Here is a 13,715-nt window from a genome sequence, read left to right as displayed (position 1 = left end):
CCATAGAATTCATTCTAACTTTCTTCATACTCTTCAAAACTAACTTATATTACAAGTTCCTACAACAACTTGTGTTTTCTTCTAGTTAGAATGATGATATTGAGTCTTTGTGGTCTAACTATGGAACCTGTGTTTCTGTTTCTCTCTTTGTTTCTCTTTTCCACTTATTTCATGTATTCCACTAATCTCAAGCTAGTTGCTCTTTCCTGTATTCTTTCTCCTTTAGTGACTTGGACTTCACCAACAGAAGGCCTATTATTCTTATTTTCTTTGTATTTCGCCTTAAATATTAAAAAAAAAAACTTTTACCTGCTATCTTAATATCAATTCTAAGACAGAAAGGCAGCAAGAGGATGGCAATTTGGATTAAATTATTTGCTCAGTCACACAGTTAAGAAGTATCTGAGGTCACATTTGAACCTAGGTGCTCCTGACTTGGCCTGGCACTCTACCCACAGTGCAATCCAGCTGCCCCTATTTCATCTTAAATAATTAACCTGAGCCTGCTAAATGGAATCATTGCCAAGTTATTTCAGTACTGTCTCCTGATAGACTTGATGCTAAAACAATTCAACAAGCATTTATTAAGCATCTACAATGTACCAGAAACTGTATTAAACATTGTTGATATAAAGGAAGGTAAAAACAGTTCCTATCCAGGATAAATTGGAGATAACCCCAGAGGGAAGCATTAACATTGAAGTCCAGGAAAGGCTTGTTGCAGGATATATTTTAGCTGGGACATTAAGGAAGCAAGAAAGAGGAGGTGAGGAGGGGGCAGTATTCCAGGCATGGAGAACAGCTGAGAGATCGAGTGTCTTGTGCAAGGAACAGCAAGGATTTCAGTGTCAATAGATGTAAATGTGAGAAGATTGGAAAGACAGGAAGGGCCTAGAACTAGTTTATAAGGGGTTTTAAAGCTAAACAGTAGATTTTAATTTAATTCTGGAGGAAGCCATTGGAGTTTATGGGATGAGGTGGTGGTGTCGATGACATAGTCAGACCTTCTTTTTAATAAGATCATACTGATAGTTAAGGAGAGAGAGAGAGAGAGACAGAGAGAGACAGAGAGAGACAGAGAGAGAGACAGAGAGAGACAGAGAGAGAGAGAGAGAGAGAGAGAGAGAGAGAGAGAGAGAGAGAGAGAGATGAAAAAGAGAGACCAAACAGTAAGCTTTTGAAATAATTCTGACATGACATAATGATGAGATCAGTGTTAGAGCAAAGAAGTGGGCATATTAGGAAAACATTATAATAGAATAATCAATAGGACATGGCCATAGATTTGATTTGGAGGGGAAAAGGAGAAAGAGCAGGAGTCAAGCAAGGATGTCAGCCTGTCTCATTCTACCTTTCTAGACTCTTTACACAGGATTCTGAACTCTACAATATACTCTACAGTCCAGTGATTAGCCATTTTGCTAATCCTTGCACATGACACTCCATCATCTCACTCCATGCATTTTTACTTGCTGTCTCTCATGCTTATAATTTTCTTCTTCATCTCTGCCCTGGCTTCCTTCAAGTCTCAGATAAATCTCCACCTTCTTTAAGAAATCATTCCCAAATTTAATTAAATTTAATTTAATCTAATCTTCCCTCTGTGATTATCTCTAATTTGTTTATATATCTTTCCCCCCCCAGTATAGTTAGACTGAGTTTCTTGAGCTAAAGGACTATTATCACCTTTGACGGTATCTCTTGCACTTACTACAGAATACCAAAAGTAGACCTGAACACTAGAGGACAAAAGTCCCCTAGTATCCTCCTCATGACTGATGGTCCCTTAGGTTAGTGTGGTGATGAAGCATTGAAAATGAACTAGCATTGGAGTACTGATAACCCATACAGAAAATGAATATTAGAGGAGTGCCCTATGTGTAGTAGCACAGCACATATAACAGGTATTTAATAAATGGTTTTGGACTGGCAAACTTATTTCAGTCTCCCTCCCACCATTCATTTCTGATTTAGTTAGTCTTTTTTCTTAATATTTCAGCATTATAAAACATATGCTGACTGATCAAAATCAGGATTGAAGTGAAAAAAAGGACATTTATATATGTTACAAATTGTTTGGAAATATCTTTTATAATTTGCTCCCCAGAGTTTTAGCATATTTTATCCCCCATAATTGATACTTGTCATCATAACAAATATTTTTCCTTTCCCAATTTCATCTGCAAATTATTTTCCTTCCCTTTTGTCTTCACACACATATATACACACATGTACACATATGTACATATGTTTGCACGTGTATATGATTTTTCTGCAAATAGTAATTCAAGGCTACTGTCCAAAAGTCACATCATTCATGGCCTTTATCAAAAGTCACCAAGTATTTCCTTTGATTCAAGAACAAGGGACCAATAGTCTTTCCCCTGAAATCAGTTTCCAACTTTACCAACTAAGAATATGGAAAGAAAATTTAAACCCCTCTGCCCTTCATTACTCAATCTGGGACAATATGAATTACCTGTTTTAAGGTAACATTTATGTGTTGCCTTATAGAAGGGATTATAAATGTCACAGATACTGGATCAGGAGAGTTAAGCAGTATGTGCTTGCTCATACTATTGATGGATCATATTCAATAACCTGTACAAATTACGTATATTTAAGTGGTTTGAAAATAAACCCTGTCATATTGTGTCCATGTATCTGAGATTTTCTGGTATACTCAAGCTATTGAGTTATAAGGCTTTTGTTTATGGTGAGGGAGACCTTCAATGAAGAGAAGGCAAAGATCAACTAGCTGGCTGGCTGTGATATATGACTGTCTAAAGGCTATGAAACTGTTGATTCCAGGAAGAGAAAATGTAGATTTTTAATGATTCTGATTTCTCGAGCTAGTTTTCCAAAGGTGTTTCTCCTCATCTATTGTGGTTTCATTGATTTTAGACAAATTCAACACAGCATAATTGGACTAAAGTATTTTAAATCTTATAATTTCCCTGCAGTTATATGAGAGAAAATAAAGTATAACACATAGACTTGACATTCTGAGGAAATCTCAAATCATAAGTTATTTCTTTCTGCCAAAGTAGATAGTCAGCTATGTATATCAAATGCCCATAAGAGTATTTGGCACCTAGAATATTCTATCTTGTACTTTTATTTATATTTTATGCATATATCCCAGCCCTTGAATACCCTGCAATCCTTTCAGTGTCAGAGACTGTGTTCTGCTTTTTCCCCCCGTCCTTAGTACTTTCCATTTTGCTCTATCCATAGATGAGGGCAGCTTTCTTCTTTTTCCCATTTTCTAATTTGGGGTAAATTTTCAGTTCAGTTGCCTTGAAATGGCACGGAGAATCTCATCCATTGGCAGGTCCACATGGCCAGAGAACAAACAATGTGAATAGCCAAATTGAAAAGAAATTTATTAGTACATTAAATAAAACTGCTTGGGTTGGGAGCAACTTCAACTTACCATAGTTAAGATTTGGCTTAAATAGCTTTTCTCAGCCTCAACAGCCTATATATATCATGTGAATGAGCCAACAGAATACAGTTTGTCTCTTTAGGAAAGCATATCTGAAAAATGCCTTCTTGTGTGCTGGACACACCATTTGTGGGTTTATGTACAGCTAAAGAGTGCTGTGTACAGCAGGTTTTTATGTATTCAGCCTAAGAATGATGGAGGTAGTAGAGTCAAGTTTTATTAGTAAGTTTACAGCAGAAAAAGAGGAAATTCAGTAAGGTTTTGTTATCAAGTATTCAGCATGTAAGATTAAAATTAATATCCAATAACTCCAAGTATTATATTTTATAATATTTATTAATAATCACCTAGTAGAAGAAATAAAAGAACAAAAGTATGAAAACCTAAGTAAAACCCATGTGAGTGAAATTCTCCTGCCTGGCACTCACCCAACTTTCCCAGTTGCAATCAGGGGAAAAGAGAGAGAGAGAGGGCAAAGCTACATAAAATTTATATTATATATATACATAACCTGAGAAGGAACATGGGAAGTTGGGATTTAGAGTCCTGGGGAGCAAATCCTAATTATACAAGCAGAATAAGGATTAATGCAAATAACATTTCTGGATAACAAAGTTGTATTATTTTCTTCCATACCAATAAAATCTAAGGGCTTTCTCCCTCATAAGACCAGTTATCTAACCTCACACTGAAGATTTATGTATTAAAAGAAGAAAACAAAGAATGAAATATTGTATTTCAAGTTTAATTTATCAGCATGAAAGTGGCCATTTTCTAAAAACTGAGTTCATTTTCATTTCTTTAGGATAATCTAAAATTTTTTTCCCTTGGTCTATTGAATTCCCAATGAGGAAAACAGTTTAATCTAATTTAGATAGATATCTGCTCTTAAATATAGGATGTTGTCTTAAGGTAAGAAGTTAAATTATTTTCTCAGGATCATCCAGTCATCAGGTTTCAGAGGCCAGATTTGAACCTAGATAGTGTTCATAACTCTAAGGCCAGGCCAGCTTAAAATCTACTATGTCACTCAAAATGCCTCTCATATTTCCTATTCCATAAAACTAAAACATTTTATATGTTGATAGGAATTTCTTTAAACCATAAACAGTTCTAGGGGGGATAAAGAATGATCACATCTTAGAGCCTATCTATTCAACTAAGTATCTCATCTTTGTGAACATCATCAAAAATAATTTTATAAAGATATCTCCAACTATGGATTTTTATATTTGGAATTCATTGAATACGCCATTGTAGAAGTCATATGCATTAATGTCTGCATAATTACAAAGATACATATACTTTCTATAGCAGGAGTTCTTAATTTCCTTTGTTTCATGAATACCTTTGGAAGTTTGTAATCATGTATATTTTATTTTATTCATTAAATAACTTTATTTTGAGAAGGGATCCCTTTTAATGTTTTTAATGAATAAAATAAAATATATAGGATTACAAAGAAAACCAATTATATGGAAACACAAATCAGAATATTTTTTTTAAAAGTTCACCGACCCAAGTAAAGAATCTCTTTCTATCACATTTTGAGAAGTTTAAAGTTAACTTGCTTTGTTTCTATTTTTCCCTTATTATGTGCATTGTAGAGGTGTTTATTCTCATCCTGATGAGGTTCATTCTGTAGATATCTCATAAATCTTATTATCTTACATTGAATTTTATACATTTTCTGAAATGTTATTTTTAGGAAATGAATGTACAATATTACATAACTTGGGTTCACTTTACATTTAAAGAAATAGTACAGAAGAAGAAAGATAAGCTATTATGAGCATATTGTGGTATAATGAAAAGGTTATCCAGAGCAGAAAGCTTGGTAGTTCTGGGGCTCTAAACTTGAACACTCAGCCAATTAACTGTGTGACATGGAACAAATTATTAAGCTTTGAGGGTCCCATCTTCTTCATCTGCTAATGAGGAAGTTGATCCAAATGGTTTCACAGGCCCTGCCAGTGGTATAGTCTATGATTCTATGATGACTTTTTGATTTCTTTAAAAATGTACAATGCTGAGAACATGCCAAAATAAAGCAGAATTCTCCCTGATTGATTTTCCTCTCTTTCTCTCTCTCTCTCTCTCTCTTTCTCTTAGACTATGCCAGAGAGCCACAATGACCCTGCACAGTAACAATACAACTTCTTCCTCATTTGCTAACATCAGCTCTTCCTGGAACCAAGGCACCTCAAGCCCAGGTCTTCCCCCTCGCTATGGCAGCTACAATGTCTCTCAAGCCTCTGAGGCTTTTTCCAACAATGTTACCAATCACGATCCTCTTGGTGGTCACACTGTCTGGCAAGTGGTCTTCATCGCCTTGTTAACTGGCATCCTAGCCTTGGTGACCATCATTGGCAATATCCTGGTGATTGTGGCATTTAAAGTGAACAAGCAGCTTAAAACGGTCAACAACTACTTCCTCTTGAGCCTGGCTTGTGCCGATCTGATTATTGGTGTTATTTCCATGAACCTTTTTACCACCTACATCATCATGAACCGATGGGCTCTGGGGAATTTAGCTTGTGACCTCTGGCTCGCTATTGACTACGTGGCCAGCAATGCTTCCGTCATGAACCTTCTGGTCATCAGCTTTGACCGGTACTTTTCTATCACCCGGCCGCTCACGTACCGAGCTAAACGAACAACCAAAAGGGTTGGTATGATGATTGGCCTTGCTTGGATCATCTCCTTTATCCTTTGGGCTCCTGCCATATTGTTCTGGCAGTACTTTGTTGGGAAACGAACTGTTCCCTCCGGGGAGTGTTTCATTCAGTTCCTCTCTGAACCTACCATTACCTTTGGCACTGCCATAGCTGCCTTTTATATGCCTGTCACTATTATGACTATTTTATACTGGAGGATCTACAAGGAGACTGAGAAACGTACCAAAGAGCTTGCAGGACTGCAGGCCTCCGGGAGCGAGGCAGAGGCAGCCCACTTTGTTAATCCAACGGGGAGCTCCAGGAGCTGTAGTAGTTACGAGCTACAACAGCAAACTCTAAAACGCTCCACCAGGCGGAAGTATAGCCGCTGCCATTTTTGGTTCACGACAAAAAGCTGGAAACCCAGTGCAGAGCAGATGGACCAAGAGCATAGTAGCAGTGACAGCTGGAACAACAATGATGCTGCTGCCTCTCTTGAGAACTCTGCCTCATCTGATGAGGAAGACATTGGCTCAGAGACTAGAGCCATTTACTCAATCGTGCTCAAACTCCCGGGTCACAGCACCATCCTGAACTCGACCAAATTACCCTCATCGGAAGACCTGCAAGGATCAGAGGAGGATCTGCGAAAAGCTGACTTAGAGAGAAAACCGAATAAGCTACAAGCCCAGAAAAGCATGGAGGATGGAGGCAGCTTTCGGAAGAACTTTGCCAAGCTTCCCATTCAATTAGAGTCATCCGGGGACACTGCCAAGTCGACCGAGGCCATTTCCTCGGTTGCTAAGACAACAGCGGCTCTGCCTCTCTCCTTTAAGGAGGCCACACTGGCCAAAAGGTTTGCCCTGAAGACCAGAAGTCAAATCACCAAACGGAAAAGGATGTCCCTCATCAAGGAGAAGAAAGCAGCACAGACCCTCAGTGCAATTTTACTCGCCTTCATCATCACCTGGACTCCATATAACATCATGGTCCTGGTGAATACCTTTTGCAATAGCTGCATCCCTAAAACCTATTGGAATCTGGGCTACTGGCTTTGTTACATCAACAGTACCGTGAACCCCATGTGCTATGCACTGTGTAACAAAACATTCAGAACCACATTCAAGATGTTGCTGCTATGTCAGTGTGATAAAAGGAAGAGGCGCAAACAGCAGTATCAACAAAGGCAATCAGTTATTTTTCATAAGAGGGTACCACAGGAAGCTTCATAAAATGAGATTTTTTAAAAACAACAGCAGCGACCAAACCCACATGCACTTAGACCCCATAAGACCTTGACACAAAGAGGCTGGGAGGATTTTTTTTTTCTGGTATTGATATTAGACATTTCAGTATCCAGATGTGAAAGCCGCTGCCTGGCTGATGTATCCTTTTATGAAACCAATTTTAATATAAAAAGTCAAATGCACATTAAGCAAAAGAAAAATATACTACTGAATGGTAAAATGTTAACTCTGAAGGTGTTACTTTACCACTTTAAATGGTTTTCCTAAAAAAGGGAGGAAAGCAAAGCTGTATAGTAGTTATGAACCTATTATTGACCTGCCCAGGTCTATTAACTCACATCAGCTCTGGGATCTCAGGTAAGCACATCTAGCTGGCCTAATTTCCAACTCCTTATTGATCCAGGCTTTTGGACAGAGCAAGCCAGCAAGAAGATGGTTGTGAAAAGTTTTAACATGTTACAAGGTGGCATCTTGTTGTCCCAAAAGAGCTTCCTGTCTTCTCTTTGGTGTATCCTTGTTAAACCCTCCCTACCTGTGGACTTGATCCTCCATCCTTACGGAGTACTGTTTTGTGCAGCTAAAGTTTTGTGTATATGAAAATAAATACATATATATGTGTGTGTGTACAGTGCGCGCACACATGTATATAATAAATATACTGGGAAACAACAAAACTGGCAAATTATTCCCACAATACAAGATTTCAGTATTTTGGCAACTAAAGTCCTCTGGAAACCTAACACAACCACAAATGTACAACATGATCCAGATGAAACAGGCCTCATTGAATGCTTTTTTAAATCAAGGCTGTTTTTAGGGGCCACTCAGAGAACAGCAGCATCCTATCCAAAGTACACCCAGATAAGGCCAGCACTATTTGGCTGTGCCTATTAGATGCCCTCATGTTCAGTCTTAGCAGCTAAGCAAGTCAGCAGATCTGTGGAGATTAGTGTTCCTGGGACCATCAGAGTCCAGATCAGCCAAGAAAACCAACTTCTTCTGGGCTCTAGAAACCCACATTGAAGACTGGGCAGCCACCTGCATTGGTTTAAAGCTTTCCATAACTGGGCTAAGACCCAGACTTCTTGGATCTCAAAGAATGAATTTCAACACAGTATTTTTGAATTCTCCACAGTTTCAAATCTGAGCTTGCGGCTTAAACAAAATTTCTGTGATATGCTTGAAACTTGACATTACTGACATGGCTATCTGGGTCGCATCAATTGCAATATATCTGATAATAATAAAAGGAAAAGTTTTTTTTTTTTAATGAAGAGGAAAAAAGAATGAAAAAAAAATGAATTGTTTTGGTTTTGTTACCTGGCATTTTCTGATGAAAAATAAATAAATTAAAGGGCTTAAATTTGTGTCACTTAGACATTGCCAGTGTTTCCTGGTCTTGAGCATGTGATCAGCACCCAAAGAATGGGTGGGCTCTATAACAGTTAGATGTCCTCTGAGGAATGGACTGTATTTTGAAAAGTATTGCTTCTAATCTGATTTATTTACATTTTGAGAAATAATTTTGTATTTTCATTTGACCAAAATTATATAAGTTTTGTTTTGGGGTGTTTTTTTGTTTATTTGTTAACTGTTCAATTCTCTCTCTCTCTCTCTCTCTCTCTCTCTCTCTCTCTCTCTCTCTCTCTCTCTCTCTCTCTCTGTCTCTGTCCCTACCCTCTCTCTCACCCTCATCCCTCTCTCACTCTCCCTCTTAATTTTGGCTGGGGTTGGGGAGGGGTACTATGGGTGGGGGGAGGGGGTGGAGGAAAACCTTACCTTTGTTTGGGGCATCAGTGTTGTGAACACAGAGCTGGTGTAAAAGCTGCTTTTGTATTCAGTGTGAGATGGTGTTTACAGATGATTTTGACCACAGTGGAAGTATACTAAATGGTGTCTGTGTATTTGAACTATTTAATTTGTGTTATGTTTATATGAAGAAATATTTATACATACTTCAAAAATGTTTATTTAATGTTGATAAATATTACTCTTCAGTCTTCAACTGTGGTGTCCTTTTAAAGTGATTCCAAAAGGTTCACTTTAACAATGGATACAGTATATCTAGCTTTCATGTTGCTAAGAAAAAAAGTCATCCTGTTGGCATCAGTGAATATTTAACTCTTTTTGTCTGTTAATTAAAGATGTAACAAAAATTTCAACATAAGGCAGTTAAGCCACAATTTTGTTGAATCTGATGGGAACCGAACATGAGAGGCCAATGTTATTAAGTTATTTTGTTGACTTTGTTCAACCAAAGAATAAGGAAAAGATAAAATTTTCTAAGTTGAACAGAACATGATAGGTCTCTATTCTCTAAAACCAAGTAGTAACTAATTCTCATCCAAATTCTACCACTACTGGTTGACCTTGACAAATCAATTACCGGTGGTGGCCCTTATTTTCCTCATCTTTAAAATGAGGGTTTTGAACTAGATTATCTCTAAAGTCCCCTTCTGCTCTAAAAGCTTATGGTTTATGGTTCAGTAAAAACATTTGTATCTTTAAATTTGTGATTCAGTTTGAACTAACAAAAAATATTTGAAGTGTTCATGTCTCCCATTACAAGTGATTACTGCTCCAACTTTTAAGTAGCTGCAAGACTCTTTGTTCTGGTTTGTCACACCATCTTCTTCCTAAAATTGCTATTTGGTGTGCTTTATTTATTTATTTATTTTAGATTAGAGAAAATTAAATTTACTTTGAAATTAGAGATACCCTGGGTATAGCAAAACCAGGGTTAGTAATCACTATTCTCTATAGAGAGAATTATCTCTTGATTAATGCCTTTATGTGATCCTGATTAGCTCACAGAAAAGAATAAAGATGAAACCACAGAGATTCTCTTTTATTACTCATTTCTACCACAGATTTTTTTTTTAAAACTACCACCTCTTAAAAGCTACCTTTAAAAATTACCTGTTGACTTTGTTTACAGGATAGGGACAGCAAACCTTGGATCGATCGTTTTCAGAGAAGAAAAAAACACAAATAAGAAAAAAATGAGATCTTTAAGTGTAGAAAAGGTTTGAAAATATAACATAAGCCGTAATGAGTGTTTATAAAATAGCTTCATATATTAAACGTTCATATCATAATAGATTCATTGCAAATAACATATTCCGTATATCAGTTACAAATGTCCTGTTGCTCAAATTGGAAATTCAATGATTTTGTAATGTCCAAGTCAGGTACATTTAGTAGGCTCTGTGGTTATTCTATTGGAAAAAGAAAAAAAAAACCCCAATAGATAAATTATATATTATCACATACTGTCTCATTGCCTGCCATGCCCGTATACATTCATGCCCATACAAAATTTTGCTTTCTGCTTTTTTTCCCCTCATTGTCTTCTTTGGTCAGTATTTGAGTCTCCTTTGTTTAGAGTATCCTTTTTCATCTTTCCCATTATTCATCGACTCTATTCTAGGTGTTTTCCATCCCTAAATAATCTAGTTCTATCCACCCCATCTCTTGGTAACTTTGATATGAAAGAAAATGAACCACAAAAACATCTACAGATGCCAAGAAGTGTCTGTCTGTCTCTAGTCCAAAGAAGTACAAACTAATTTGATCCCATTGTTAACTGCTTTAGTGCTTCCACATGGGCTAGTTTCAGTTGATTAGAAGTAAGGTAAGGGTATCCAGGGGGAAGTTTCTTTTCTTTTTATTAAGCATTATTATGGGCATGTTCATTACTTCATTAAAATATTTATTTGCCACTGGTAATATGCATAGCAGTGTGTTATGCTGCTACAGAAATCAGGAGTCATTTAGACAGCAAAGAAATTAAGACAAGCTAGATTCGTGAATCTAATGAACTTTTCCAAAATTGTTTCTGGCTGGCAATGCAGAATATATACTGAAACAGAAAGCCAATCCAGTCATTTATAACATAGAAAATCCCAAAGCCATACTGTTTACAATAACTTCAGCCTCATATTCCACCAAACCCATTAACAGAGCCACCAACCAGGTGCAAACCTACCAATTTGAGATTTTTTCATTTCTCCCTGTTAAAGAAAAGCTGAAATGTTTTCTTACATGAAGTAAGAGTTAAGTGGTAGGCCAAAATAGTCCACAAACTGCATTGATAAAAGTACCTGGATAATGTGAGGTTTCCTATATGTATAAATTAGGATTGTTGCCTTGGCTCAGATCATCATTGCATGTAACTTTGGTTAGCTTTCAAAACTAAGGAAGATTCCAATTTTAGCCTGTGATCCAAACACAGAAGGAAAAGTTCTCATAATCATCATGCCATGATATATAATGTTAGTTCCAGACTACTAAATAGAATTGTAAAAAACTTTGTGGAAACCTGTTTTTGCCTGTTCTCAGAGACATATGGTGCCAACATTTTTAGCAGTGTCATCTTTTTTTTCTTTCTTACACATTGAAAGCTTCACTAAGTTTGGGGCAGACTTGAGGGGAATCTTATGGAAATTAGAAATAAAAATGTGCAACTTAGCTGTAGCACAAATCACAAATGGGCTTCCAAGATGGTGAAACCAGAGCATTATTTCATTGGGCAGGAAGCTTTGATAGATAAACAAATGTGAAGACAATTAGGATGTTTGCATCCTTCTCTATAGGGGTGTACAAATATGAATTAGCCACTGTCCACATGAGTTGAGTGTATTATTTGCTTTGTAAGCAAAGAACATGTATCATAGCTGTATTTCAAACATCCAAGCCTTATAAAAAGGTGCCAAATTTTACCTTTTTACTACTTACTGACCAGGCATTTTTTCCAGAGACATGTGTGGGGTTTCAAATACCATTTTCATCTTTTTTTTTCCTCCTGAAAACGAGTCAATGGTCTGTATGATAAAATTATGCCTGCAACTTTGTGGTAAATATTACTTCTTTGACTAAGTTTAACAGCATAAATAACTAACTAAATAAAATCCACTACTAAATAGAGTGTGTCCTTTCATTTTTGTCCAAGGTTTAAGATCTAAATGTAAACTTTTCTTTTTATATCCTGGCAGATTGCATTGCAGGTTTGAGTGAGAATGGGAATAAATCTGAAAAAATGATGATAATGCATTCTGAAATAGGGTATCATATCCATTGAATTGTGCCTTGTTAGAAAATATAGGGTTTTTTTTCCCCAACATTTGGCAAAGCTGAACTTAACCATGTTTATTCATTAAGTATGGGTGTTGTAGTAACAGTAAACCATATGTACACCTCTATACATCTGAGTGTGGATATACAAGCATATGGATATGTTTCTGCTAAGAATATATGTGAAACAACTCCAATAAGCTATAGAAACTGATATTCTAATGAAGGGAGATAGCACTGACCTTGGAGACATAGAACTTAATTTAAATTCTACTTCTGATATTACCTTTATGACCTTGTGTGAATCATTTGAACTCTCTTGATTCCAGTTTCCTTATATGTAAAATGAGGTATTAGATCTATAAAGTCTTTGAAGTTCTCACCAACTCTAGATCGCTCGTCTCTGATTTCATTGTTGTGGGTATTACCTCCAAGAATGAATATCATAATCCACCCATCCTTAACTCCTGGGACTTTAATCTATGATGTCTCATAAATGTGCCACTAGGTATACCCTAAATGATTGGAATCCTTCTTAATCTTCATGCATGGAAACTAGTGGTTCACAGAGGCTGTTCATATCCTGTGCTTGCTATGTGACCAACCCATCATTTTCTGGTTAAAAATTTCTCTGATGGCGTATTTCACACTGCTTCTCCATAAAATTCCCATTTGCTGTGTGTTGGAGCCTTTTCACACTCACCATGGACCTTTTTATTTATTATTTTTATTTCCCTGTGGTTGATGCAGTCACAAGACACCAACAGAAAGAATATTGATGTTAAAAAGATTGCTTTCTTTCACAGCGAAACTCTTGTACTTTACAATAATCCTGCACTTTCCAAAGGGCAATTGAGCCCATTCTCCTATTCAGTTCTGGACCCAGCTGATTGATCATTTATAAAGATACATGTGCTGAAAGAAAGAAGGTGCTTTTTAAAACAGGAATGATGAAACATAATTTTTAAAAGTTTTGTTTTCTGTTTTCTGATTTAATCATGAGAAAATATTTTCCTATCAAAGAAAAAACATATTTCACAATACTTTGTAGTGAAGGTGATACAATTCCCTGGGTCTTCCCAGCAAAATGTGTAACTCTCAGTAAAAAATGCCCAACTCCCCGAGAGGTGTCCCAGTCCAGAAAATTAGGACTTTCTCCCATAATCACTCCTACTACAGATATCATTTTCAATGGCCAGGCTGATAATGGACAAATTCAAGTTTCCTGGAACAAACATCATGAAAGATCAACTAGTAGGTTAATATCAAAGTAAAAATAATTACTGTGTC

General features: G+C 36.6%; 1 protein-coding gene across 4 annotated transcripts in view; it reads left to right on the top strand.

Moving 5' to 3' along the window:
- CHRM3 (cholinergic receptor muscarinic 3) overlaps positions 1 to 12,274 on the top strand; it is a 576,253-nt gene extending 563,979 nt beyond the window's left edge. For all 4 annotated transcript variants that reach the window (XM_007481566.3, XM_056816083.1, XM_007481567.3 and 1 more), the window contains one exon: positions 5,561 to 12,274. In XM_007481566.3, the coding sequence (XP_007481628.1) occupies positions 5,580 to 7,337 (1,758 nt within the window). In that variant the 5' untranslated portion in view covers positions 5,561 to 5,579 and the 3' untranslated portion in view covers positions 7,338 to 12,274. The remainder of the gene's footprint in view (positions 1 to 5,560) is intronic.
- The last annotated feature ends 1,441 nt before the right edge of the window (positions 12,275 to 13,715 follow it).

Source organism: Monodelphis domestica, chromosome 2, assembly GCF_027887165.1.
Source record: "Monodelphis domestica isolate mMonDom1 chromosome 2, mMonDom1.pri, whole genome shotgun sequence".
NCBI classification, from domain to species: domain Eukaryota; kingdom Metazoa; phylum Chordata; class Mammalia; order Didelphimorphia; family Didelphidae; genus Monodelphis; species Monodelphis domestica.
Note: the sequence above shows the minus strand (reverse complement) of the source record. Positions and strands in the feature narration are given on the sequence as shown.